Source organism: Suricata suricatta, chromosome 7 (assembly GCF_006229205.1).
Source record: "Suricata suricatta isolate VVHF042 chromosome 7, meerkat_22Aug2017_6uvM2_HiC, whole genome shotgun sequence".
NCBI classification, from domain to species: Eukaryota; Metazoa; Chordata; class Mammalia; order Carnivora; family Herpestidae; genus Suricata; species Suricata suricatta.
The window spans coordinates 30,957,349-30,982,592 of record NC_043706.1 but is presented as its reverse complement, the minus strand read 5'-3'; the positions used below and the strand labels follow the sequence as shown (position 1 = coordinate 30,982,592).

At 46.0% G+C, this 25,244-nt stretch overlaps 2 protein-coding genes across 3 annotated transcripts; both read left to right on the top strand.

Annotated features, from left to right (window-relative positions):
* The first annotated feature begins 3,468 nt into the window (after nt 1-3,468).
* On the top strand, nt 3,469-7,315 carry LOC115295870 (HLA class II histocompatibility antigen, DM alpha chain). Its single transcript, XM_029944162.1, has 5 exons — nt 3,469-3,619; nt 5,133-5,417; nt 6,066-6,344; nt 6,580-6,708; nt 7,052-7,315. The coding sequence occupies exons 1-5, from the start codon at nt 3,532-3,534 to the stop codon at nt 7,054-7,056; spliced, it is 786 nt and encodes a 261-aa protein (XP_029800022.1). The 5' UTR covers nt 3,469-3,531; the 3' UTR covers nt 7,057-7,315.
* Nucleotides 7,316-15,047: 7,732 nt separating this feature from the next.
* Nucleotides 15,048-20,213, top strand: LOC115296754 (HLA class II histocompatibility antigen, DM beta chain). Of its 2 annotated transcripts, XM_029945234.1 has the most exons (6): nt 15,049-15,338; nt 16,006-16,290; nt 17,489-17,773; nt 19,193-19,309; nt 19,464-19,499; nt 19,852-20,213. In XM_029945234.1, exons 1-6 carry the CDS (start codon nt 15,284-15,286, stop codon nt 19,866-19,868), a joined length of 795 nt encoding a protein of 264 aa, XP_029801094.1. In that variant the 5' UTR covers nt 15,049-15,283; the 3' UTR covers nt 19,869-20,213. The 2 variants fall into 2 exon arrangements, with proteins under 2 accessions (XP_029801095.1, XP_029801094.1); XM_029945235.1 differs by lacking the exon at nt 19,193-19,309 and having other exon boundaries at nt 15,048-15,338.
* Nucleotides 20,214-25,244: the final 5,031 nt, after the last annotated feature.

Here is a 25,244-nt window from a genome sequence, read left to right as displayed (position 1 = left end):
AGAGCCTAAAATATTTACTTTCTGGTCCTTTATGGAAAAAGTTTGCAGTCCCCTGGTTTTCACTCTAGGTGGCTGTGTGCTACATGTCTCCCCCTATAGTCCTGGTGATATTACAAACCTCTTTTCTGCTTCCCCAAGGGCCTGACTCTTCCCGCAGCGGGAATTGCTGATGTGTTAGCCCATAGAGAGTGGGACACTGGGAAAAAGGTCTGTTTTTTTGGAGTGTAACACAATGATTTCCAAACCCTATGCCAAGCCTGGCACTCCACCCTCCCCTACCACACACATTCACACGTGTACTCACATACCATATACACATAAATGTTTCAGGATATCCAGGAGGTCATACATAGGGTTGTTTTTTATTTGGGCTATTATTGGTGCTGTCATTTATTTTTCAAAAGGGAGGATGGATTTTGAAAGTCTGAGAACTACTGATAGACCATATCCACATAGATTAATTTCTAAGATTACTTAATTGCCACATTAGATATTTCTCACTGTGTCTTCCCCCACCCCTTCTGTCTTTCTCTCCTTTTCTTCTCTATTAGACTTCCAGCATATACAGTGACAGTTTCTTCCTCACCTCCCACTTACTTCTTAGCCCACCACAATCTGGAATCAACTCCTACTACAACACTGAAACTGCTCTCAATACATTTGTCAACCGTTTCATAATTACCAAATCTAAGGACACTTCAGTCCTTCCTTGACTTCTGGGTAGCATTTTATTATGCTGACCTTGTCCTGCTTCATGGAACAGCTCTGCTTTTCTGAATCTGATTCTTCCTTGCTCTTCTTTTTGCTCTTGTAACTCCCTGGATGCTCCTGGTGTCACTAGATTCCTACAAACAAATCCATTTCAGTATCCTGGTTATTTTCTGGTGTCAGTGCCACTCCCTTCTATACTGTGTTCTGGATGTTTCATCCTAGGCGTCTGCAAGGTATGTACTTCCCAAGGTATGGCCTAGCCAATTGGCTTCCTGTTAGATCTCTCCATAGGAGGCACTGGTGGGAGATAAGAAGGCAAGAGAAACTGAGAAGCTTCCTGCTTTAGTTACTAATAGAGTGACCGTTGTTGGTAGATATGGCTGCAGCAAGAATGGGTGATTCTGGGCTCCAGCCTTCGAGGTAGAGGAAGTACCTTCTCAATGATCCAGTCTTGATGAAAATGGGACCTTTCCAGTAGATCCAGAACCAACTATGACAATGTCTGTCCCAGGGCAACAGCAGATGTAGACATGGATTCCATGTCAGGGACAGTAGTAGCTTCTGATTTCTAGGTATTCCTCTTTCCTATTTGTGCCTCCAGACAGTGCTTTTTTCTTTTGCACTTTTTGCCCTTTTAACGTGTTTGGGACCAATTCTCTGAATTAAATTCTATCGGTCTGAAATACCTAGAGTGGCTGCATGTTCCTGACTAGATCCTGGATGGTAACTGGTAAGAGGGTTGGAGTTGGAATCCATGCAGACTTATGTCCTTGTGTCACTTCCCAACCCATCTGCATAGTCTACTTGCATGATCTTATCCACTGCTTCTGCTTCAACCTTTGTGCTGATGACTCCCAACCGGAGGGTTTTCAGCCCATACCTGAGATTTATACTGATATACCACAGGCCTCCTGCATGGCTCTACCACTGGGATCTCGGATTCAACATGTACAACACTGAACCCAATCTTTTTCTTTTTAAAATATTTTTAATGTTTATTTATTTTGAGAGAGCGTGTGTGTGAGCGTGTGTGTGGATTCATGCAAGCATGCAGGGGAGGGACAGAGAGAGAGGGAGAGAGAAGCCCAAGCAGGCTTCCATGCTCTCACTGTGGAGCTGACACTTGACCCCACCACCTGTGAGAGAGTGACCTGAGCTGAAGTCAAGAGTCAGACACTTAACCAACAGAGCCACCCAGTGTTTCTGAACTCATTCTCTTCTTCATCAAACCTGCTTCTAAGGCGTTCTTTTCTATTTCACTGTAGTCCATCACCGACCACCCAGCCAGCCACCCAATCTAGACACCCGTAGTGTTATCCTTAATCCTTCTACTTGGTTCATCAGTTGCCAGGCCCTTTGGATTCTGCCTCCTAATTGTCTCAATATTATATTCCCTCCAACTCCTCTATTCATGATTTAATTCAGGCTCTTATCATTTCTCACCTAAATTATTGTTATATTGCTAAAAAAGGGGTGTGTGTGGGTGTGTAACTTTTAATTTTGATGTAATATACTATAGACTCTAACCAAAAGTTTTGCCTCAATTTTTTTCCAAGCTCCAGTCCATCCTTTGAAATGTCAGACCAATTTTTCTATAAGTTAAAATAAGTGCATCACTTCTCAGTTTTAATGTCTCTAAAAGCCAGCCCCTCTTTGTGGTTTAACATGGTTTGTGTGATCTGACTCCTGCTTGAATTTCTAGCTCATCTTGACACACCCCCACACCCCACTACCAAACAGGGACACAATGAGTAGCCTCTACAAAACTTATATCCAACCAAAGGAAGGAGCTCTGAATGCCTTTGACCTCCACAGACTTGCCTACCCCGTGCCCTGGGATGCTTTCTCTTCCCTCATGTTCTGCTGATAAAATTGTCTTTCCTTTAAGATTCTTAGAAGCCTTGATTATGTTTCACCTATGCCTCCATCCTCATAAAGTTACTACTTTCAAAACACTTGACACATTCTTATTTGAATACATTACTTGTTGTGTACTTATTTATTCATTGATCCCACCACTCAACTTTAAGCTCTTCGAAGTTGGGAATACCCTTTATTCATCTTTGTATTTTTAGCACTGGGCCCAATACCAGCATTTATTAAATTTTTCATGTATTTCTCTTTTTTTGATGTTTATTTATTTGAGGTGGGGGAGAGACACTAGTGAGGGAGAGGCAGAGAGAGGTGGAGAATGAGAATCCCAAGCAGGCTCCATGCTCAGTGCTGAGCACAACAGGGGACTAGATCTCACCACTGTGAGCTCATGACCTGAGCTGAAATCAAGAGCCAAATGCTCAGCCAACTGAGCCACCCAGACACCTATCCGTATATTTCTGCAGAATGAATTATAACTAATGCCTGAAGAATACCTCTCTGAGAAACAGGAAGGAGGGCTAGAAGGAGGAGGAGGCGGGGTCCGAAGAGCCCTGAGAGTTTGCTTGGTAAAGAGGAGCTTCCCCACCACAGCATTCTGCCAGGAGGTGGTGCTGCTCTGAACAGTCCGTTGCTTAGGTTTCTTGGCTGAGGTTGAAAATTTGATCCTAAAGAGGGATCCCCAGCAGGAGGCAGACCTTCCTCTATTGTCCTCCCAGTCCAGTCACACCCCCCTCTCTGGCCTGGTGAAAGAGCCAAGTTTTCAGGAGGTTGCTGGCACCACGTCTCTTCCCAGCAACTGATGATGTTAAGCCCTATGCTTCTGTGATTGGTTTGGCCAAATGACAAGGGCAACTATTGGAAGTAGCTGGCGGAACATGATCTGGGGGAGTCTGGGACCTGGGTCCGCTGGTTGGTAGCTCCTAGTACACTGTGTGGTGTGAAGATATGGATCATGAGCAGCGGCAGGGAGCTGCACTGTTAAGGCTGTTACACCTCCTGTGGCTGCTGCCCCGCTCCTGGACCGCCCCTGAAGGTATGACAGTACCTCTCATTTACTTCAGTCCTGACGGGCTAGAGCCCAGGGAGCCACCCAGAGCATTTGAAGTCTTCTTTGCACTTGAAACCCTGTGCTTTGTAAGTGGTGGGAAGTATTATGGAGCAATAGAGACAATACCAGAGTTAGGAAAGAGATCGACTATGGATGGATGGCAAACAATGCCAGGTGCTTTATATATTCCACTGAAGACACTTGAAGCAGAGATTACAATATCCATTTTACAGATGGAGAAAAATGAGACTTAGAGAGTTTAAGTAACTTGTGCAAATTCACACACTTGGAAAGTGGCACAGCTGGGATTTGAACAAAGCAAGTATTACCTCACGGTTCTATTTAGGCATCTATTCTATATTCTGTCATCAACTCATCTTGTGATTCTTGAAAATTCTCTTAACTTTATTGGTCCTAGTTTCCTGCTCTGTAAAGGACGGGGCAGAATGGCAGGATAATCTGGGATATCCCTCTTACTCTAAATGTCTGTTATTCTCAGTATTAGGTACTGGATAGAAAGTTTCCTGCTAGCGCGCGCGTGTGTGTGTGTGTGTGTGTGTGTGTGTGTGTGTGTGTGTGTAGGAATTCTAGCTGGGAGCTTCAGAGAACAGGGATTATTTTCTGCAGCTCTCCGGTCCCCCAGTCCTGTCTCCGCAGGGGGTGGAGGGTTGAGGGAGGTGAGGACGTTCTCAGCAGAGACGTCTGGTGCTGATGAAGTGGCGGAAGACAAGTCTGCAGAGATCGGTTTTTCACTTTCCCGTGTTGTCTGGGGTAGGACGGGGCAGTGTCATGTGTGGCTTGGGGAGGCCGTGGCCTCAAAGATTAGGAACCCATCAGGACCCTTCACAAGTCAATCTTGGTGGCCTTGTGTGAATTAGGTGAAGGTATCTTTTTTGGGCGGATGCATGCCTGTGGCAAGATGCAGGGCACAGTGAGCAGAGTGCGGGCTATAGATTTCAGCTTCCAGTTACTTCCTTGGCCAGATGCCTCTGTGTAGTACACAAGCACACAACTGACACTGTGCCTCTGAGTCTGTCACCTAATTTTTTTAAAAAAATTTAATGTTTATTTATTTTTAACATATATAGAGTGTGGAGGGAGGGAGGGAATAGTGAGAGGGAGATGCAGAATCCAAAGCAGGCTCCAGGCTCTGAGCTGTCAGCACAGAGCCGGACGTGGTGCTCGAACCCACAAACCATGAGATCATGACCTAAGCCAAAGTCAGATACTTAACTGACTGAGCCACCCAGGTGCCCCAAATGAATCTGTCACTTTAGAAAATACACCAATTTACTTTTCACAGCATTAGACAGTTGTCCTTTTTATGGGCAGGGGAAATTTTGGAGAGGTCCTGTAATTTCTTCTTTACACCCATTGAAAATGAGACACAGAAGGGGCTGTACCCCAACTCCTCTGTCTGAAGCATGCCTTGCTGTTTCCTAAGCTGGAGAGGAGAAGGAGACTCTCGCCTCCCTGACTTGCTCTGTCTCCCTTGCAGCTCCCACTCCAGCGTGGCGGGATGAACTGCAAAACCACACGTTCCTGCACACGATGTACTGCCAGGACTGGAGTCCCAACCTCGGACTCTCTGAAACCTATGATGGAGACCAGCTTTTCTCCTTCGACTTTTCCCAGAATGCCCGAGTGCCTCGCCTGCCTGAATTTGCTGACTGGACTCAGAAGCCTGGAGATACTTCTGCCATTTTCTTTGACAAAGCATTCTGCCAGGCTATGATCCAAGAAATAGGACCAAAACTTGAAGGGCAAATCCCTGTGTCTAGAGGTCAGGGGTGTCTCTGGGGGTGGAGAGAGGGGCTACATTCTTATCCTCCTCAATGTATACAATTATTCACAATTATTCATAGTTGTTCATAATTCATAACTATTCATAATTATTTCACACCAGCTCACCCATCTAATGCCTTCTGGGTCTCCCCTTACCAACTATGGTCTGCACTCTGTTTTTGTTTTGGGGGAAAGTCATGTGCCTAGGACATAGTAGGAGTTAAAAACTGTTGAACTTGATGAATGCAAGAGGGACCAATTGATGCTTACTGAATATTAGAGCTTGTATTGCTATGCTCAGTAGGATCGAAGGGGAGAAAGAAAGTATCTGATGAGGTGCCTGTGTTTCAGTGAGAAGACAGCATGTGATTAGATGCCCATGTGAGGTCTAGGCAGGAAGTGCTGCAGGAAATCAGGGTGGAGGGTCCCAGGGTGGCCTGGGTCTGGCTCTGCCTCTAGGTTCAGGTCTGGGTCTTGCCTGGAAGAAGATCTCCCTGAGAGCCCCAGCTCCTCCCCCATCTCTTCCCCCAGAGCCCGCCCCCCACTCTGTCTCTGCCCTCCCCTCTTTATGCCACCTCCCTTCCAAACTCCGGGGTACCCTCTAAACTAGTTACTTCCTCCTCTCACACCTCAATCCTCCCACCAGGGTTTCCTATTGTCGAGGTGTTCACGCTGAAGCCCCTGGAGTTTGGCAAGCCCAACACGCTGGTCTGTTTTATCAGTAATCTCTTCCCTCCCACGTTGACGGTGAACTGGCAGCATCATTTGGAACCTGTGGAAGGAGTCAGGCCCACTTTTGTATCAGCTGTTGACGGATTCAGCTTCCAGGCCTTTTCTTACTTAAACTTCACACCAGCACCCTCTGACCTTTACTCCTGCATGGTAACTCATGAGATTGACGGCTACACCGCGATTGACTTTTGGGGTGAGAACCTTCTCCCTGGAAGCCTGGTTCCTTTTGGGGGCAAAAAAGGATGGACCCATGGGAGGGCCTTCTTTCTCTACTAGGATCTTGTTTAAATCCACTCTCAATCTGAGCAATCTCAACTTTTCCGTGCCTCGTTTCCTCCTTTTTTTAATCCTAGATGCCCGAGTAATTTGCCCAGGTGGGGGCCTCACCGAGCAAGGCTCCAGGCTGACGTGTTCCCCTTTTTCCCTAGTGCCCCATAATGCACTGCCTTCTGATCTTCTGGAGAATGTGCTGTGTGGTGTGGCCTTTGGCCTGGGTGTGCTGGGCATCATTGTTGGCTTAATCCTCTTCATCTACTTCCGAAAGCCTTGCTCAGGTGGTACGTCAGGGTGTCTGGAGTGGGTGGGCAAGCCGTGGGAGCCACAAACAGTGGTGCGTGTGAAGGCATGCCAAGGTCATCTTGTGGTTAGGTGGGAAGATGTATCGGGCACCATGGGCATTCTCCTGGGTGGGGTCCCGGTCACACACACACACAGTTACAAGTCACAGGCAGGACTGAGTGGGAGACGGGTGATATGGGGAGTGGTACAAGGGGTGCTTGGAGATGACTTGGGGCCAAAGAGAGATCAACTTCTGTGGGATACGTGGCATGCAGGGAGGGGCTTTTGGGGAAGGGAGGGGGAATCCCCTGATGGCTTCCCTCCATCCTTGTCTCTCCTCAGATTGATTCTTCCTGACTGGAGTCTGGTGCCAACAGCGTCAACCGAGCACGCAGGGGGAGGTCAGGTTTCCCACATCCTGCCCAGGATCTCTCTTCCTCAGAGCAGGAGTCCCGGGGATGCCCCTGGGGGATGTGTGGGCAGGTACATGCTTCCCAGCTGGGGGCTCTGTTGTCCCTGGGCTCACGCCCAGGGGAACCCAAAGTGGCTCTCCTGTTACAACCACAGTCCTTCCCACTTCAGGGCAATAAATCTCATTTCTTAATATCGAGTGGGTTGTCATTTCAAAATCAACATGCCTTAACGTCAACGCAGCTTGCCCTCATTAGGGAGGGGAATGGGAAAACCCCTGACTCCTCAGCCAACTCCTGTTCCCTGGTCTCAGCACCACATGATGGCTTTTGTCCTATTGATTTGTGCAAAATATGGGACAAATGAAGGCAGAGCTGCTCTCTGACAATCTACACACAACATTGTGGAGAAAGCTGATTGCAGATTTTTTTTCTTTTTCATTTTACCATTTATGAAAATGCTTATGGCCAGTATTGGCTGCCTTGAGAAATATGTAACTCCCTTCGACCTTCACCGTAGCTGGGCAGACAGGAGCCCAGGAGTGGGAGAAATCAGCTTTTAGATGCTATTCTAACTCAGTCATGTCGGTTCTGTGACAACGTATATTCAAGCTCCTGAAGGGAAGTGTGAACTGTGGCCGGGCCCGCAGTTCATGTAACCCTCCAGCGATTTGGTCTTTGGCTTGAGCGGGTCGTCCAAGGAGGACTGTGGCAGCGCTGGCCTGTGCAGACCGTGGGGGTGAGGGGCACGTGACACTGGTGGAAAAATCCTTTGCATACACTTTCTTCGTATTACTTTACATCTTGCTTTCCTTAGGGCCTGGGAGTTGCTTTGGAGGACCAGGTGGCATTAAAGTCAAGAGTGAAATTATTTTGGTGTTGGTGAGAGAGGCTGTTCTTCACATTGTACCGGCATCTGATCTAAGAAGAAATATCCAATTCCCCGGAATTGGCACCTCCTCTAAACCATCTCATTTCTTTCTTTTCTTTTTTCCTTTTTAAAAAAGTTTGTTTGTTTTGAGAGGGTGTGTGTATGAGCAGGGGAGGAGGGGGGAGCGAGGGATAGAGAGAGAATCTCAAGCAGGCTCAGTGCTGTCAGCGCAGAGCTTGACAAGGGGCTTGAACTCACAAACCTGAGCCAAAATTTAGAGTCAGATGCTTAACTGACTGAGCCACCCAGGCGCCCCTGAACCATCTCATTTCTTTAAAAAAATTAAAAAATTGTTCTTAATGTTTTATTCATTTTTGAGAGACAGAGAGAGAGGTGGGGGGGAGAGTGCGAGCAGGGGAGGGTCAGAAAGAGAGGGAAACACAGAATCTGAAGCAGGCTCCAGGCTCTGAGCTAGCTGTCAGCACAGAGCCTGATGTGGGGATCGAACCCACAAACTGTAAGATCATGTCCTGAGCCAAAGCCAGGCACTCAACCAACTGAGCCACCCAGGCGCCCCTAAAAATTTTAATATTAATTTGATTTTTGAGAGAGAAAGAGAAACAGAGTATGAGCAGAGGAGAGTCAGAGAGGGAGGGAGGCACAGAACCTGAAGAAGGCTCCAGGCTCTGAACTGTCAGCACAGAGCACGACATGGGGCTCGAATCCATGAAACATGAGATCATGACCTGAGCCAAAGTCAGACGCTCAACTGACTGAGCCACCCAGGTGCTCCTAAACCATCTCATTTCTAATAGCAGCATGCTTACTGCTTAAGTGTATGCTCTCAGGAACCAGACTGCTGGGAATTCATTTGTGAATGTAAAAATTTTACCTGTGTGCCCTTGGGCAAGTTACTTGACCTCTCAGTGCCTTGATATTATTTTCTGTGAAAGGATAATAACTGGGCTGTTGTGAAGCCTAAATAAGTTAGTATCTGTAGAAGGCTTTGGACAGTGTTTGGCACATGGAAAAGTTGCTAAATAATTGAGCAAGGATTTCCACAGGGAATTTTGTATCATCATTGACTTCTTTCTCTTTTCTGGAACCTACATTCAAGTATTGTATTTTCTCCCTTTGAGATATTTTTCTTTTTCTTTTCTCTTTACCATTCTACATCTGTCTCTTACAGCTTTATAGTTCTTCCTACAAACGACTTCTGTTTTCCACCTTGTCCAGAAGTTTATTGCCAGTCAAGTCTTCAAACTGCTTTTATTATGCTGTGTGACTTTAGACAAATCACATCCCCTCTCTGGACCTCAAATTCCTCATCTGTGAAATGATGGGCTTGTGTTAGATGCTGACTGATTAAACATTTTATGATACTGTCATTTGCAACCCTTGAGAAGCATAGAAGACCCTCTCCCAGGTCTCTGGTGTCCCCTTTCCCAGCAGGAATCCTGTTTTTGAAGGAGTCCAGTTTCACCGCTCTTTGTGGACAGTATCGTGTCTGTGTTCACCTTAGGGCACTTGTCCAGCCTTTTCCTCTCCCTGGAATACCTTCTGCATTCTGCTTCCCTTGTTCCCATTTTAACCAATTCTATGGATCCAACCCAAGTTCCACTCCTTCCACGAACTTATCCCTAATCCTGCAGCCTCTTTTTTTTTTTTTTTAAGTTTATTTACTAACCGCACCCAGCTTCCGTCTCAGTCACATGCTCTTCCCACTGAGCCAGCCTGGCACCGGGACTGCAGCCTTAACTGATCTTTACTGAGCTTTTCTAAGACTTAATGCACTTCACCCCAGACTATGCTCTCAAGGACATGCTGCCTTGTTTCACGTGTAAATATTTTTCACGCAACTAGCTTGTAATTTGTATCATTCAAGGATTACAAACAGTTTATCCTCCCATCAGCAGGCAAGGTGGTTCTAATTTTTCTTTATCATCATGAACACTTGAAATTATGTGACTTTCAAATGTTGGCAATAGGGTTGATGTAAAGTGGTATTTCCGTTTAATTTACCTTTCTTGTGTTACTACTGAGGTTGGTCATCTTTTCATAGGTTTCTCTCTATGTGAATTGCTGATTCATATCTTTTGTCTATTTTTAAAGCTGCATTTTCTTGTCTTCTTGTGAATTTGTGGGGATTTCTTATATAGTCCACGTAACAATTTAATGTCAGTATAAATATTGCAAATGTCTTCTAGTTTGCTTGCTCTACAGTTAAATTTGTACATATTCCTTCCCTGGATAAAAATATTTACTTATTACTATTATTTTATTTTATTTCTTTTTTGAATTTACATCCAAGTTAGTTAGCATATACTGCAACAATGAATTCAGGAGTAGGTTCCTTAATGCCCTTTACCCATTTAGCCCCTCCCCCCGCCACAGCCCCTCCAGCAACCCTCTCTTTGTTCTCCATATTTAAGAGTCTCTTATGTTTTTCTCCCTCTCCCTGTTGTTATTTTATTTTTGTTTCTCTTCCCTTATGTTTTGTATCTTAAAGTCCTCATGTGAGTGAAGTCATATGATATTTGTCTTTCTCTGACTAATTTCACTTAGCATAATACCCTCTAGTTCCATCCACGTAGTTGCAAATGGCAAGTTTTCATTCTTTTGATTGCTGAGTAATACTCCATTGTATATATATATACCACATCTTCTTTATCCACCCGTATAGAATTTAAATTTGACAGTCAGAACCTTATGGTTTGTGTTTTGTGATCTTAAGAAATTCTTTCCAACCCCAAGGCAGTAAAGTTACAATTTTTGCTGGAATATAAAGTGATAAAATGATACTTAATTTTCTTCATTAGAATATTTTATAAGTTTTTTGACCAATGTCAATATATAAGGCTTGAGGGTATAGAAGTCATAGGGAAATTGTCAAATGTCTGTTAGCTACCTTTATTTAGTTACTAACTCACAAAATTAAAATCACATATTTTATAACATATTAAGGTAGGGATACTGCTGTTTCCACTCATATTTGATAAAACAATTTTAATTTTATTCTTTTAATGTAGTTTTTGATCATGTGAATGATTTCCAAATTATTTTATGTATTTTAAAAAATAATCTATTTAAACTAAAATGGAATCCATGAATTTTTCCCTCCAGTCCCACGAACACCAATCTGTTCTCTGTATCTATAAACTCTTATTTTTTATTTTTTAGATTCTGCATATAAGACAGATTATTTGTTATCTGTCTTTCTCTGTCTGACTTTCTTCACTTTGCATATTCCCAGGGATTTTATCCCAAGCTTCCCTATGTGCATGGATTTGTCTCTGAATTATTCAGTGTATTGGTTTGTCAGTTCCTATGTCAGCATCATATTGTTTTAGTGATTATGGCTTTTCATATGTCTTAATATTCGGCAGGGCTGTTTTCCACTTCTTTATCACTTCACCTCCCCAAAACCCCAGTTTGCTCTTCTTTATCAAAATCATCTAAAATACTCATGGGTTTGATTTCCGTGTACATTTTAGAATCACTTTATCAGATTCTCCCCAAATCTTGCAATGATTTGGTTAGGACAGCATTTAGGTGAGTGATATGGGGAGAGATTTGCTTCTTCATTATATTAGGATGCCCCATCTGTGAATATGTCTCTTAGCTTTCTGAGGTGTTCGTTTATGTATTTTAATAAAGTTTTCCTTTTTATCCATAAAGTTCTCATACTTTTTAATAGTAACTGCAACACATTATGGTTTTTATTACTATTGTAAATGATTAGCAATGTTCAATCATTTTCTAACTGATAGGAGGAGTATAGGATTTAGAATCATAAATCCTCAGTTCAAGTCATGGTTCTGGGTAAATCTGGACAGCTGCCAGCCTCCCTCTGCCTCCATTTTCTTATCGTTAAGATGGAGATAATAACATTATTCAAGAGCTATGGTGCTGATTGAGGGAGAATATCCCCTAGCCGTTGAAGCAATTTGGCTGAAGGACGGAAGGATGACGGGCTAGTTACAGCAACTGTAACCCCAAGGTTAGGGTCTGGAGCAGGGAATTTTGGGTAGAAGAAGGAGTGGGAGGCAGAGGTGAGGTGGGGCTGGATAGAGGCGAGGTTGGACAGACTGGGAAGTAATATCAGCAATCCCGGCAGGGTGCAAGTGTGTGTAGTTTTGAGAAGATGAAGGATGTCACAAATGTGATCTCACGCAATTGGTTTTCAATTGCAAATGATTGCTGGGTTGAAAAATTTTTGAGTTTATAAAATTGAGGCTTGAGTTAAAACATCTGTCCAGAAGAGGAAGCCGAGAGTTTGCAGGGAGCAACATAAGGAAGTACCTAGAAGTGATTTATTATTATGGCCATACTCTCAGGAAGAGCGTGAGACCACATTTGTGACTTCCTCCAGTGTGTAAGGCCAGCGATGTTATTGTGGCCTGTTTTTGTTTTAGCCTAGTTGGGCTCCCGATAGACCACCCGATAGCACCTCGTATCATTGTCAAGCTTGTGGAGTTATATGGCAGGACTATGGTGCTAACTGCCTTGCTCTTCTGAACATGACTGCAGCCCAGTATTCAGTGCTCACCTCCAGGAACCCTCAAATGGGGAGGACTCCCTGTCTGCCATGCCTTCAGTGATTCCTTTTTTCTCTTTGAAGTACAATGGTCTTATTGCTTACTTGCTTTAACATAAATTCTACTCTTTACAGGTATTTGTTCCTACTCCCTAACTAACCCAAAACCAAATGACTTGAGGGCTGAATCCCTATCTCCTAGCTGGGTGTTGTCTGTAATAGTCTGCATGGAAACACTGCGGTCAGTCCACTTGCGGTGCATGGTGGCCGGCCTAGAGGGAGAGGCAGGGTAACAGGAGAGGACTCACTATCCAGGCTTGGGCAGTGGCAGTAAGAAAAGGGACAGCATGTAGGTATGTGGGTGTGGCTCCCTTACTCCTTCAGTCCTGGTGCTACTGAAAGAGTTATCCAGTCACAATGGACAGGGCACTTGAAATGTTCTTTTGGGTTGATGGGAGGTGGGGGACACAACTATGTCTGTGAAATTAGGAGGAGAGGGGAAGGAAGAAGCCGCTTTGCTGAGCACAGGTCTCTGGGCTTTCCGTCCTGCTTCATTCTAAAAAGCACCTTCAGTTTTCTCATTAACAGAGAAGTGAAATCTTCTACGTTTCCTTCTGCTGCCTCACAGAGGGTTTCACATCTCCTTTGGCTGCCAGAGCAGAGACCCAGACAGGAGAGGGAACTCCGTGGGGGCCTCAGCGTCCTGGGTGCCACGCCCACACAGGCACGGGACCACACCACCACATTCCTGTGCCAGGGCAGGGTTTGCAGACATTGAAGAGCATCCCCAGCCTGGTGCCTACAAGGTTAGGCTCACTGCCTATGTAGTGGGAAGGGGAAGGATGTAAGGGGGGGAGGCGCGCAGAGAGTTTACAGTTTTGAAACCATCAAAAGAGAAAGCAAGGAGACAGGTTCTAAGAACAGAAGGCATTCTGAGAACAGGGAAGCTAAGACTTGGGTGGATAGATTGGCTCTTCCCTTTATCTTTTTTCAGCAAAGGCCACCACTAGCTACCTTTCTGTGGGTCATATCAGCTCCAGGAAGTAGCGAGTGTGCAGGTAGGCTCACGTGTGCATGTGCACACTTGTGTGTGTGTGTGTGTGTGTGTGTGTATGTGTGTGTGTGCACCTTTAGACCTTGGATGTGAACCTTTGGACCTGTTTTCAAAACGGTGAAATGAGGACACTTAACAGGTCTTTTGAGATTATATGAGATACCACAGAAAGGGCCTGCCTAGTACAGTATCTGTTCCAAAGTAGAAGATCAACAAATTTTGGACTCACCGCCCCATTTTCTGCCCATTCCGGTTCACCTGATGGCCCATTAGAGGAGGTCAAGTATAGAAACATCTTACAATCAAGGTGGGGTTGAGGGGAGGGGTGGCTGGGAAGCCATGGGCAGAACCTCAGTTAACCTTAATTAGTTACATGAAACAAGTCTTTTGTTTCTAATATTCATCTTTGTATTTATTTTTGGTACACGCTTCTTTTTTCTTCATAAATATTGACAGATAAGTGTGGTGTCAGGGGGGCTGTCTCCTAATCCTCTCTCACTTAGCTCATTAGTAAATCAAAGAGCTTGCCGAAACACAGAGGTGAGAAGACATAGTCCTGAAGCCCCACGGGGAGCAGAGAAAAGCTAATTTAGAGTTTTAAATTTGTGATGGAAAAAGCCACCAATTGTATAGTTCACAATGGGATAAGAGAACGAACTGCCATTTAAAATCTGCCTTTTCCAGGGGAAGAAGAGGAGGGAAGCTTTATCATACTTTCCTAGTGGCTTCATAACGCAGGGACCTGCCAGACAGGACCAGTGGGAGAAACACAGGAGAAGTTGTGACTGGGGGAGGCAGGTGAGCTTTGGGACCGGGTCCACCACCAGCTGTTTATCAGGGTGTAAGGGGAGTTGTCCCGTGGTCTGCCCGGAGATGGCTTGGAGCGGAGGAGGAAGGGTTTCCCGGCTCCAAAAAGCAGAAAGCATGAGCGGAAGCTTTGCTGACTAGAACAAAAGAAGCAATGGGATCCCAGGGAGGGGTTTTCCAGGCTCTGTGTCTGACCTCTAAGGTGGCACCGCAGCCTCGCTCTGGTGCCAGGTAACACGGCACTCCTCCTGTGCTTCCTCCATCACAGCGGCCCTGCCGCTGCCACTTGCTCTAGAAGGGCCTTCCATCCTCCCTACACATGACAGGACAGGCCAAGGCTTTGTAATATCTAAGTAACCTTCCTCTAAGGGACACGGGAAGTTATCTAGTGTCAGTCTTTTGGAAGGATTTTGAAAGGAAACTGTTAAGCCAATGGGCACTCCAGGCTACATATGTTTTGGGAATATTGAGATTATTCTCTCCACTGATCTAGGGAAATCCACTTACAGACTGGTCTTTCCCACAGGCAGAGAGTTAAGAGATGGAGTTGTTGCGAGCCTAGGTCAGGATAAGATTTACCTGGTAACTGATGATGCTAGGCTGAAGCACTCAGCCATTTGTCTCTACATTTGTCCCGCCTCCTTCAGCAATCTGACAACTCTTGGTTTGGAACTCTGACTTAGAAGAGCTGGTAGGAACAGGTTTAGTATCTAGGGGCTGGGTGGCTCCAAATCACTAATTTAGTGGGGATCAAGGAACTGGGGCAATACCGTATTCTACACAGGGTCTGGAGATCATCTATCCAGGCTGGGGCTTCTGGAGCAGGTGAGGACCCAGGGCCCCTGGAGGAACTGGTCCAGGGGACTGAATTCCTGGTGTGTTCCCAGAGCAGAGCATGAACACACTCCTGCCATTGCTGCTGGGCCTCAGCCTGGGCTCCGCCAGAGCAGGTAAGGACATTCCTTCCTTGGACCATCCTTTCCTCTGCTCCTTTGAGGCAAGGGGGTTCAGCTGGATTTGGACACCCCACACTAGTTTGTCTCCCTGGTATTTATTCTGATAGCACTTTGTACTTTTGTATCTTTATGACAATTTTAATATAATTAAGCTGTAAAATTATTTGTGTAATATGTATCTCTTGCTGGAGGGGAGGCAAGGGCGACATCTGTCCTGTTTCCTGCTGTATCCTCAGCTCTTAGCGCAGTGCCTGGCATAATACGTGTGTGCTTCATAATATATATGGAGTTATATATGGAATATTTAATAATATGTCCAGCATACAACAAAGCTGACTCTTTCCCTTGACCATTTTTCTCACTCAATAGTTTGCCTTAGTGAAGGTCTTGTCCTGGGTAAGTTGTTGCGTTTAAACTTGCAAATAATTTGGGGCAATTCCTGTTCCCATACTTAGTCTCGCGTAAAGAGGAAATTGCAGCTAGAACTTTCTCTGCTACTACCATTTATTCCCTGACTCGGTGTTCTCAGACACTCCAGTCAGGACCCTGGTCTGTAGATGCTGCCGGAGGCGGGGAAAGCTTCGCCCCTCTCCCTGGATGTAACTGGAGTCTGGACTCCCTGCAGAGGTCTCTGAGCTGCCCCCCTTTTCTTCACCTGCAGACGGTGGCTTTGTAGCCCATGTGGAAAGCACCTGTGTGTTGGATGATGATGGGACTCCAAAGGATTTTGAGTATTGTGTCACCTTCAACAAGGTTTTGCTGACCTGCTGGGATCCCCAAATGGCCAAAATGACCCCTCAAGAATTTAGGGTACTGAATGTCTTGGCCAATTACCTCTCAGATTACCTCAACAGACAGGAAAGTCTGCTCCAGCGCTTGTCTAATGGGCTCCAGGACTGTGCAGCACATACCCAGTCCTTCTGGGGATCACTGACCCACAGGACACGTAAGAAGAGAGGGGTATAAGAGGGCTATTTTAGGAAGCACGGTTAGGCAAGGGGTTTGGGATTGGGGCAGGAAAGAAGCAGAAAATGTGTGGAGCTGAAATGTAGAAAGAGTGAGTGTTGACCTTAAAGGGTTGCTGATGGGGGTGGAGCAGGGATAAAGAAGGGGAGGTGATGTCTGAGCCCGTGGGGGGCTACTGAGGAGAGTGAGCATGCTTTCCTCTGGTGCAGGGGGTCTCAGGATGCAGAGCCACGTTCAGCCAGGAGGGTGTCAGCATAACTAGAATGCCTTTCCCCAAAATGCCCCTGCCTCTTTCTGCTAGGCTCTGACGTTCTAGGTGTGGGATGGGCCTGGGCAGGGGATATTTAGAAAGCCTCCCAGGGGGTATCGATATGCTTTCTTGCCCCCAAAGCCCTTGCACTGAGAATGACTTGAGATTGGTAAAAGAAAATATGAAGATCTTCATAGGAGAGAGTCATATGTCTTAAGATGTGATCTCTGGACCACTTTTTTTTCATAATTGCCCGGGGAAGGTGCTTGTTACAAATACAAGCCCTTGAGTGCCACCACACATCCTCTCAGTGAAAATATCTGGGGATGCAACCTAGGGAATCTGAATTTAAACACAGATTCTTGCATATTTCTTTAAGATTTTGTTTGAAAAGCACCAAAGTGGAGGCAAGCAGGGGAGTTGCCTAGGACAATAAACTAGGAGAGAATGGCAATATTAATAATCTCATTAATTTGGATTAGACTAATTCAAACTTAAGAGAATTAGACCTGAGTTAGGCTTGTTTCCTTAAACTCTCCAAGGAAATATGTTGCTTAATTTAGCCACTTAGTTTGTTAAATGAGATTTGAGGGCAGATGTCTTTTCCTACCTTTACAACCCCCAACCTACAACTCTCAAAAACCGTTAGCTTATATGCTGAAATAGATACGGCGACTTCTGAGACAGCATGCAGCTCAGACCCGGCTTCTGTTTAATGTGACCAAACATAATTTTGGGGGAGGGAAGGAAGGAAGGGGCAGTGAAGGAACGGGAGAAGAGAAAGAGCAAAGGGGTATGTGGTGGTGGGGAGCGGGGGCGGGGAGAGTAGGTTGGCAAAACCCTGAGGAATTGAAGGAGGAAAGAAACCAGGTTGGAGAAGAAGCCAGACTGCGGCCCTCTTTCACGACCACATTTTCTTCCGATGCAGGGCCGCCAACCGTGCAGGTAGCCAAAGCCACTCCTTTCAACACGAGGGAGCGCGTGATGCTGGCCTGCTACGTGTGGGGCTTCTATCCCGCTGATGTGACCATCTCGTGGAGGAAGAATGGGCAGCCTGTCCTCCCTCACAGAAGTGCCCCTAAGCCGGCTCAGCCCAATGGAGACTGGACGTACCAGACCGTCTCCCATTTAGCCACAACCCCCTCTTTCGGGGACACCTACACCTGTGTGGTGGAGCACATCGGGGCTCCTGAGCCCATCCGTGAGGACTGGAGTAAGTGCGTGGTGGGTGACAGGAATTAGGGCTGAAGCAGACAGCTATTGGGAGCCGGTGGTTGAAAAAGGAGCAGCAACACTTTGGCACAGGGAGTGACATGTGGGTGGGTCCGTGGTATAGGACAGGGAGGGAGATGCTGAGAATGAGAAGGGAATCTGGAGGAATTGGTGGAGGATTGACTGCCAGAGAGGGGGCAATGGCAGACAGGAATGGAAAGAGTGGCTTTAACCGTCGCCATGGGGTTGATGTTGTGGCGCAAGTGTCTGAGCAGGGAAGGGAGCAGCGTGACTGTCCTGCGAAGGGGATGTGGATGTGGTAATCATGTTGGACCCCAAATTGTGATACAATATTTTAGTACCCTAAGATTTCAACTATTCTGTTGCCGAGTCAGGAATGGGAATTGAGGAAATCAAAAAGGTTTCAGGAGAAAGAGGACTTTCTGATGGTTTGGGGGCAGTCCTGAATTTGGGCTGCTCTGACAGGGAAGAAAAAGCCATTGACTGGCTGGCACTTTGGTTTACACGCTTGGGGCCTAATGAGCAGGAACCAGTCACCACTGTTTGAAGCCCAGGATTGGAAGTAGTTAAAGGTACCAAGAGATTTGGCACACAGATTTGGGGAAAGAGAAGAGGAAGAAATGAGGACGAAGAAGAGGAAGAGGAAGAGGAAGGGTGTAGACAAAGGGCAAGAGATGGGGCAGGGATAGGCTCCCAGATTGGCTGTTGAGACTGGGCTCCCCCTTGGGGGAGTGCTGTCTTGCTGGGCAGCTGAGAGGGGCGTGAGGAGCAAAGGGGGGACCCCTGGGTACACCTGAGCACCCGAATTTCCTTTGGGGATTGAAAGTTCATTCTAGCATGGGGAAGGAAACTGGGTGGGACAAAATTCAGAGTGTGATGGGTTCCAGGAGGTAGGAGCTATGAAGTGGGATGAAGACAGGTTCCGGAAATCTGGATGTGGGCAGGAGGAGACACATCAGTATGCGGGTAACTCATGGAATGGGATCACTGAGAGTTAAGCAAGGTGGAAAGACATTTTAATAGACAAATATTCAGGTAGAGCACGTAAGGGAGCAAACGTTGTCACTATGGGGTAAATGGAGAAGGCATTGAGGAACCTTTATTCTTTGGCGACACGGCCTTTGGGGGTGCGGCCTTGAGAGGCACCGCTGTGTTAGAGAGGACCGAGTAGGCAGGGTGCTAGCTCCGGTGACAGGAGTCCCCCAGGGCTACTCTAGGGGTTGAGAGCTACAGGATGGGGATTTTGAGGAAAGTCCGTTTCCTTTGGAGTGGGTTGTTGTGAGCTAGATCCCTGGTATTGAGATAAAGCACCTTTGAACCTGCTAGGTCGAGGTCGCACTAAATTATGTTGCTCTGGAATGAGCAGCAGACTGGTTCTAGTAAGTTCCTATTTTTGCAGCACCTGGGCTGTCCCCAGTGCAAACAGTGAAGGTTTCAGTGGCTGCGGTGACTCTGGGCCTGGGCCTCATCATTTTCTCTCTTGGTCTGTTCAGCTGGCGGAGAGCCAGATCCTCTGGTGAGTGCTCCCCCCACTTCCTGTTGCTGGTCTTGCTCCCAATTTCTGCTCCCTCTCTGTGACTGGTTCTCCCATCGCTACCCCATTTGGCGTGAGTATCTCCAGATACTTTTATCCACAGACTGACCTCTAATCAGATATTTTCCTTTCCTAGGCTACATTTTCCTCCCTGGGTCCAGTTATCCAGAAGGTAACATCTCTGTTGGTCTGTTTGCCTACTGGTCCTCTGGAGGGGTGAGAGTTCACAGGGATCAGCTTTTGGGCTGAGATTCCACCAGCATGTTGCCAAGAGCATAATTTAAACTGCCAAAACTGCCATCGTCAGGATTGGGAGCAGGAAAGAGGAGCACCTATGCCCCCTTCTTCTATCCAATGGAGCATCTTTGGGGAAATGAATCGAAAGTGGTTTTGTAGTATTAGTCCTTGGTGATCTAGATTTTTCAATATCATTGTATTAAGGGCTCTGGCGTGGATGGTTATAGAGACAGACGATGGGGTCAAGTTGGTTTAAACTTATTATCGTATTTTTATTTCTTCTGCAGGTCAACGCATCTCCTAGAGGCAGGGTCCTACAACCTCCACTCCAAGGGAGGAGGAGATTCAAAGTCTTAGTGATGCTGCTGTACCCCCTCAACGTCCTCAGAGCCTCCGCATTTTCTTGGATTCTAGGTCTTCTCCATCCAGATCTTTGAGCTTCCCAGCCAACCCCATGGAAGCCTTAGGGAGCTGGGGGACTCGTTCCTGGGAATATTCTGTAACCCAGGTATCGTCCAAGGCTATACTTCTGGGGCGAATATAGTCTGGGGAGGAAGGGTAAAGGCCCTTGTGGGGGCCACACTCTGCCACAGGGGCAGTGAGTCATTGGTGATCATCTTGAGGAATAAACTTTGGTGGAAATATCGTTTTTCTGCGCTTTTTCCTGAGGCCCTGGGGAGGCACCACAAGCAGTTATGGACTGGGTGATTCTCGCCTACTTGAGTGGAGGAGTCAGTGCCTCCTTCTAATTATTCTCTTTAGACACGACAGAATGGGAGGCAGTGTTCTGATACTTAATTCATAAGAAGAAATTAAACTGTGCCTGAATGGAGTCACAGAATAAGGGAAAGGCAGGGAGCTGACGTTGACTGACCTCACAAGGGGTCTTAGGAGGATTAAGTGACTTAATACTTGCAGACAGCTAAGAACATTGCTGGCACATGCTGAGCCCCTGGTAGTGATGTTGGTTATTACCTGTTACTCACCTTTCTGGCCCAGGCATTGTACCAAGTGCTTTACGTGCATCATTTCATTTTATCCTCATCACAGCCCTGATGCAGATCCTCAGATAGGACTCAGAGGGCAGAGCTTAACTCCAGATGGGGGTTCTGGGCAGTTATTTCTTCCATACCCTAAGCAGAGAAGGCCCATAGCTCAAGTGCTTGTCATGACCTAGGTGCTGGGCTAAGTGCTTTGTGGTTTTCTCCTTCACTTCTCACAATAGCCCTAGAAGGAAAAGATTGTCTCCTTCTATGTCACAGGTGAAGAAAGCAAGATTCAGAGGTTAAATAGGGTGTCTAAGATCAAAGAACAAATTTTGTTTGTCTACCTTAGTTGAAAGTAAGTAGTTTGCTGTTGGGGCCCAGTAGGCAATAATAACCCTCAAACAATATTTGGCCTCTTGGGCCGCTCACATGGCTTCTGTTCATCCTATGATTTTCTCATTGCTTTGCAAAGAGGCATATACTTTTAGGCTTTGAATCAACTTGGGTCAGTCAGTGACCTTCCCTTACTTTATTTTCTGGCTCTTTGTCTGCTGTTGGGAGTGAACATAATCCTCTCCCAAAAGATTTGCTTAAGGATAAGCATCCCACCCTTGAATAACTAATGAAGGGCCTTAAGGAATGTACATCTCCTCATAGAATTCTTCAGGCTTATCATATGTTTAAAACCAGACGATTATTAGGGGATTCTTCTTTTTGCAATGACTTAAACCTATTACTTACTGATAAGAATAATCTTCCCCAGAGCATGTCTTTACTTCAGGGACCTTGAACTACGTAATCCTTAAAGAAATGATATAATCACCCATGGTATATAAGACCCTGGCTATCTTAATAAACGTGACTTCTACCAACCACCATCCATGCTCGTCTGTCTTGTCTGTCTTGTCTGTCTTGTCTGTCTTGTCTGTCTTGTCTGTCTTGTTCATCTTCTTTTCTAGAGATATTTTCGCCGACACCAACCCCCTACTTGGGACCTTTCGGCTGCGGTGTGTGGGTTGGTCTCCCACAGTTTGCTTTATTGAGGATCCTCATGCTGGTGAGCACACCACTCTTCAGAGCCACACTTTCATTTCCTTCTACCTCAAACCCAAGGGACTTCCACTACTGAGGTGCAGGTTTCACACTGTGAAAGAGAGGAGCAGTTTGTTTCCAGCGAAGGGCGCCACCTGCTGGACAGAGAAAACTGGGCAGTGGAATTGTTTTGGGAATTAGAGTTGGATACTGCGGTCAGGGAAACAAAACCAGATGGGAAGGTGAGTACTGAAGCAGCTGAGCCTAAGAGAATGTTGTGGTAGGAGAACAAGGGGTTATGGGTGCACGTGTGCATGTGAGTGTCTATGTATCAATACATAAGATCAGAATCTGATGAGCTGGGGGAAGAGGCAGAAGACAGCCTACATTACTCTGGGCTGCTATCCATGAATGTGTGTGTGTGTGTGTGTGTGTGTGTGTGTGTGTGTGTGTGTGAGAGGTGGTCATGGGGACTCGAACCCTTCATCTCTGGACTGTTTCTACACTGATGGGAGCCTGCAGAAGAAGGGGTGAAGCACTGTTTTTACAGACTTGATGTCCAAAGTAGGTGCCTCAGGACCAATGAATGGATCCCCTCCACATTCACACTTTCCCCAGAAGGATCCTTGAGATCAGGACATTTGTCTTGGAAGGAGTTTATAAATGCAAAAAAAAAAAAAAATCTGTTATTTTTTTGCATTTATATATAGCATTTAACAAATGTGTATATTTAACAAATATGTATGTATCATCTAAATAATCTCTTTCCTCTACTTGGCTTTATTTTTTAATTAAAAATTTTTTTGTTTATTTTTGAGAGAAGACAGAGCATGAGTGGGGGAGGGGCAGAGAGAGAGAGGCACAGAATCTGAAGCAGGCTCCAGGCTTTGAGCTGTCAGTGCAGAGCCCAATGTGGGGCTTGAACTCACAAACCCAAAGACCATGACCTGAGCTGAAGTCGAAGGCTTAACTGACTGAGCCAAGGCACTGCTACTTGACTTTCTTTAAAAACTTGCTATTTAAAGTCTTGTATTGTTTCATTTTCATTTTTCCGTTCAGTGTTTTTGTTCTTGTTTGCTTGACAAAGCAAATTCCTTTTGAAATGCTGGTCTGGTCTGGGGGTGGGGCTCTGGGTCATGTCAATGCCAGGCTGATTTTGAAGAAGCTGTGCATCCAAAGGGTTTGGGTCTGTCCCAGCAGAGGGGGTCAAAGTGACAGGACCCCCAATGGAAGGAAGGAGAGAGTCAGCTAACTGAAGGCTTCTAGTCCCCTTCTGGAAATTCTCCTTCTGGTGGCTTCTATCTCCCCTAAATTTGTATGGTTTTGTTTTATAGGCAAGGCTGTCTTTTTCTGACGAGGAGTAGGAAAAAGTGCCCTGTAGGTCTCCTCGGATCCAGGACACCAGATTAGGGAGAAAAGAGAGGAACTACCTGTCCTTATATAGGGGTGCCTGGATGGAAAGTAAAACTGGGGTAACAGTGGGCCAGCTCCCAGACTGTGTAAGGAGAGTAGGATGTTCAACATAATCAAATGCTGAAAGGTGTGTGTGTGTGTGTGTGTGTGTGTGAGAGAGAGAGAGAGAGAGGGAGTTGCACTGTTGCGTTATATCTAATCCAAGTGGTACAACAGATGGTTCTCTCCCTTCAATGCTGTGTCCATTTTAAAAGCAGAACTTGCAGCTGGAATTGACATTAAAGGTCATCTAGTCCAACCGTGTACTCATAATGGAGCTGGATCTCTGGTCGTGAGGGCACGCACCACGCAGGGAGTCCCTTCAACCCTTGGGGCAGATATCAATACTTTAGGGAACCATGTTGACCTCAAGTTTGAGGTTCTTCTTTTGATATGATTTCAATCATAATGTGGAATCTAAAAAAACCCTCAACAAATGAAAGAACACACAAAAAGCAGAATCAGACCTGTAAACACAAAGGAACAGATTGGGGCTGCCTGGGTGATTCAGTTAGTTAAGTGAATCTCAATTTCAGGTCAGATCATGATCTCACAGTTCATAAGTTCGAGACCTGTGAGCATGAAACCTGCTTGGGATTCTCTCTCTTCTTCTCTGTCTGCTCCCTCCCTGCTCATGCGTTTTTCCTCCCTCTCAAAATAAATAAACATTAGAAAACCCCAAGAGAGAAAACTGATGATTGCCAGAGGTGAGGGGACAGAGAGATGGGCAAAATGAATGAAGGGGAGTGGGAGACACAACCTTCCTGTTCTGTAATCAATGAACCACAGGAATAAACGGCACAGTTAAGGAATATAGTCAATGGTACTGTGATAGCGCTGTGTGGCGATGGATGGTAGCTACACTTGTGGTGAGTACAGTATCACTCCTAGAGAAGTTGAATCACTGTGTTACATACTTGAAACAAATGTAACATTGTGTGCAACTATACTCAGATTAAAAGGAATAAAGACGATGGGAATGAAACCCAAGTATGCAATGGGAGGGTGTGTCCTCAGTGCCCCCCGCCCCCCACGACAGCATGCTCCTGTGCTCCAGCTTGTCTTTGTTTCCTTACTCCTGCACATATTCACGTGAAAAAACAGAAGAAGATTGGTGTTTAATTTCAATGTTTATTTAGGAAAATTATTTTCTCCAGGCCAATCCCCATGGGCTGCAGAGAATGAAAAGGCTCCAAAACCTAAAAGATGGTCCCAGACATGGGACTCACCTACTCTCCTGACCCTTCTCCCAATTTTCCATTGTAAATGAGGTTTTCAGGAGCTCAAGGCCAGACTGGTCAGAGGCAAGCAATGAAGAAATGACTTTCATTGTCCTAGGGCCTCAAGAGAAAACAGATGGTACATTCAAAATAAGATAGTTGATGAGAATCTATGTACAAGGAAGTATTTACAAAGAGGTGGGTGGAGGCTAGTACAGTGTCACCTGAGGTAGCAGCCCATGAGGTGTCACTAACCCGAGGTCCAAAGAGGCAAGGGACTGAAGGAGTCATCAGAGTTCAGAGGGAGAGCAAGCCCTACAGTGTCGCTACCTTGCTGGCAACAGTGCCCTTCAGTCAAGGGACATAGAGAGTCCAAGGTGACCTTGGACCTACTCCCAGGAAGCCAATGGAGTGACAACTCTAACCTCACTGTCCTCCTCCCCCTGGTCTCAGGGCAAGGCTCAGAGTACGGGGAAGCTATGGAGCTTGGGAGCCTGCACAGCATTCAGGACAGACACTGGGCAGGAGAAATGTGCTTGCAGGAGAAATATAGGGCACTTGGCACATTTACAATATGAAGGAAAGAAGCCAAAGTTGTGGTAGTGTGGTGGGGGTGGGGGTGGGGGTGGGCAGATGCAAAGCTTGGGCTTCCTCTGGTCTTGGGCAGGGACCAGCCCTTAGTCATAAGAGAAGACCGTAATTTCCTGCTCAGAGACCTGAGAGAATATTCATTTCTAGTCTTCCCTACCCTTGTGCACGGCTTATGTAACTCTTTGGGGATCTTTAGTTTTTCAGACATATTTTACTGTCAGTTTTTTTGTTTGGTTGGTTTTGTTTTGGAGAGAGTGCGAGCAGGAGAGAGGGGCAGAGGGAGAGAAAGAATCTTTTTTTAATGATATTAAAAACACTTTTTTTACGTTTTGTTTTATTTTTGAGAGACAGAGAGACAGAGTACAAGAGGGGGAGGGGCAGAGAGAGAAGGAGACACAG

Coding starts and splice junctions, on each gene's coding strand:
- LOC115295870 (XM_029944162.1), top strand. CDS start 3,532: ATGGATCATGAGCAGCGGCAGGGAGCTGCACTGTTAAGGCTGTTACAC. Junction 3,620..5,132: donor CTCCTGGACCGCCCCTGAAG/GTATGACAGTAC, acceptor TCTCCCTTGCAG/CTCCCACTCCAGCGTGGCGG. Junction 5,418..6,065: donor GCAAATCCCTGTGTCTAGAG/GTCAGGGGTGTC, acceptor TCCTCCCACCAG/GGTTTCCTATTGTCGAGGTG.
- LOC115296754 (XM_029945234.1), top strand. CDS start 15,284: ATGAACACACTCCTGCCATTGCTGCTGGGCCTCAGCCTGGGCTCCGCC. Junction 16,291..17,488: donor ATCACTGACCCACAGGACAC/GTAAGAAGAGAG, acceptor CTTCCGATGCAG/GGCCGCCAACCGTGCAGGTA. Junction 17,774..19,192: donor GCCCATCCGTGAGGACTGGA/GTAAGTGCGTGG, acceptor CTATTTTTGCAG/CACCTGGGCTGTCCCCAGTG.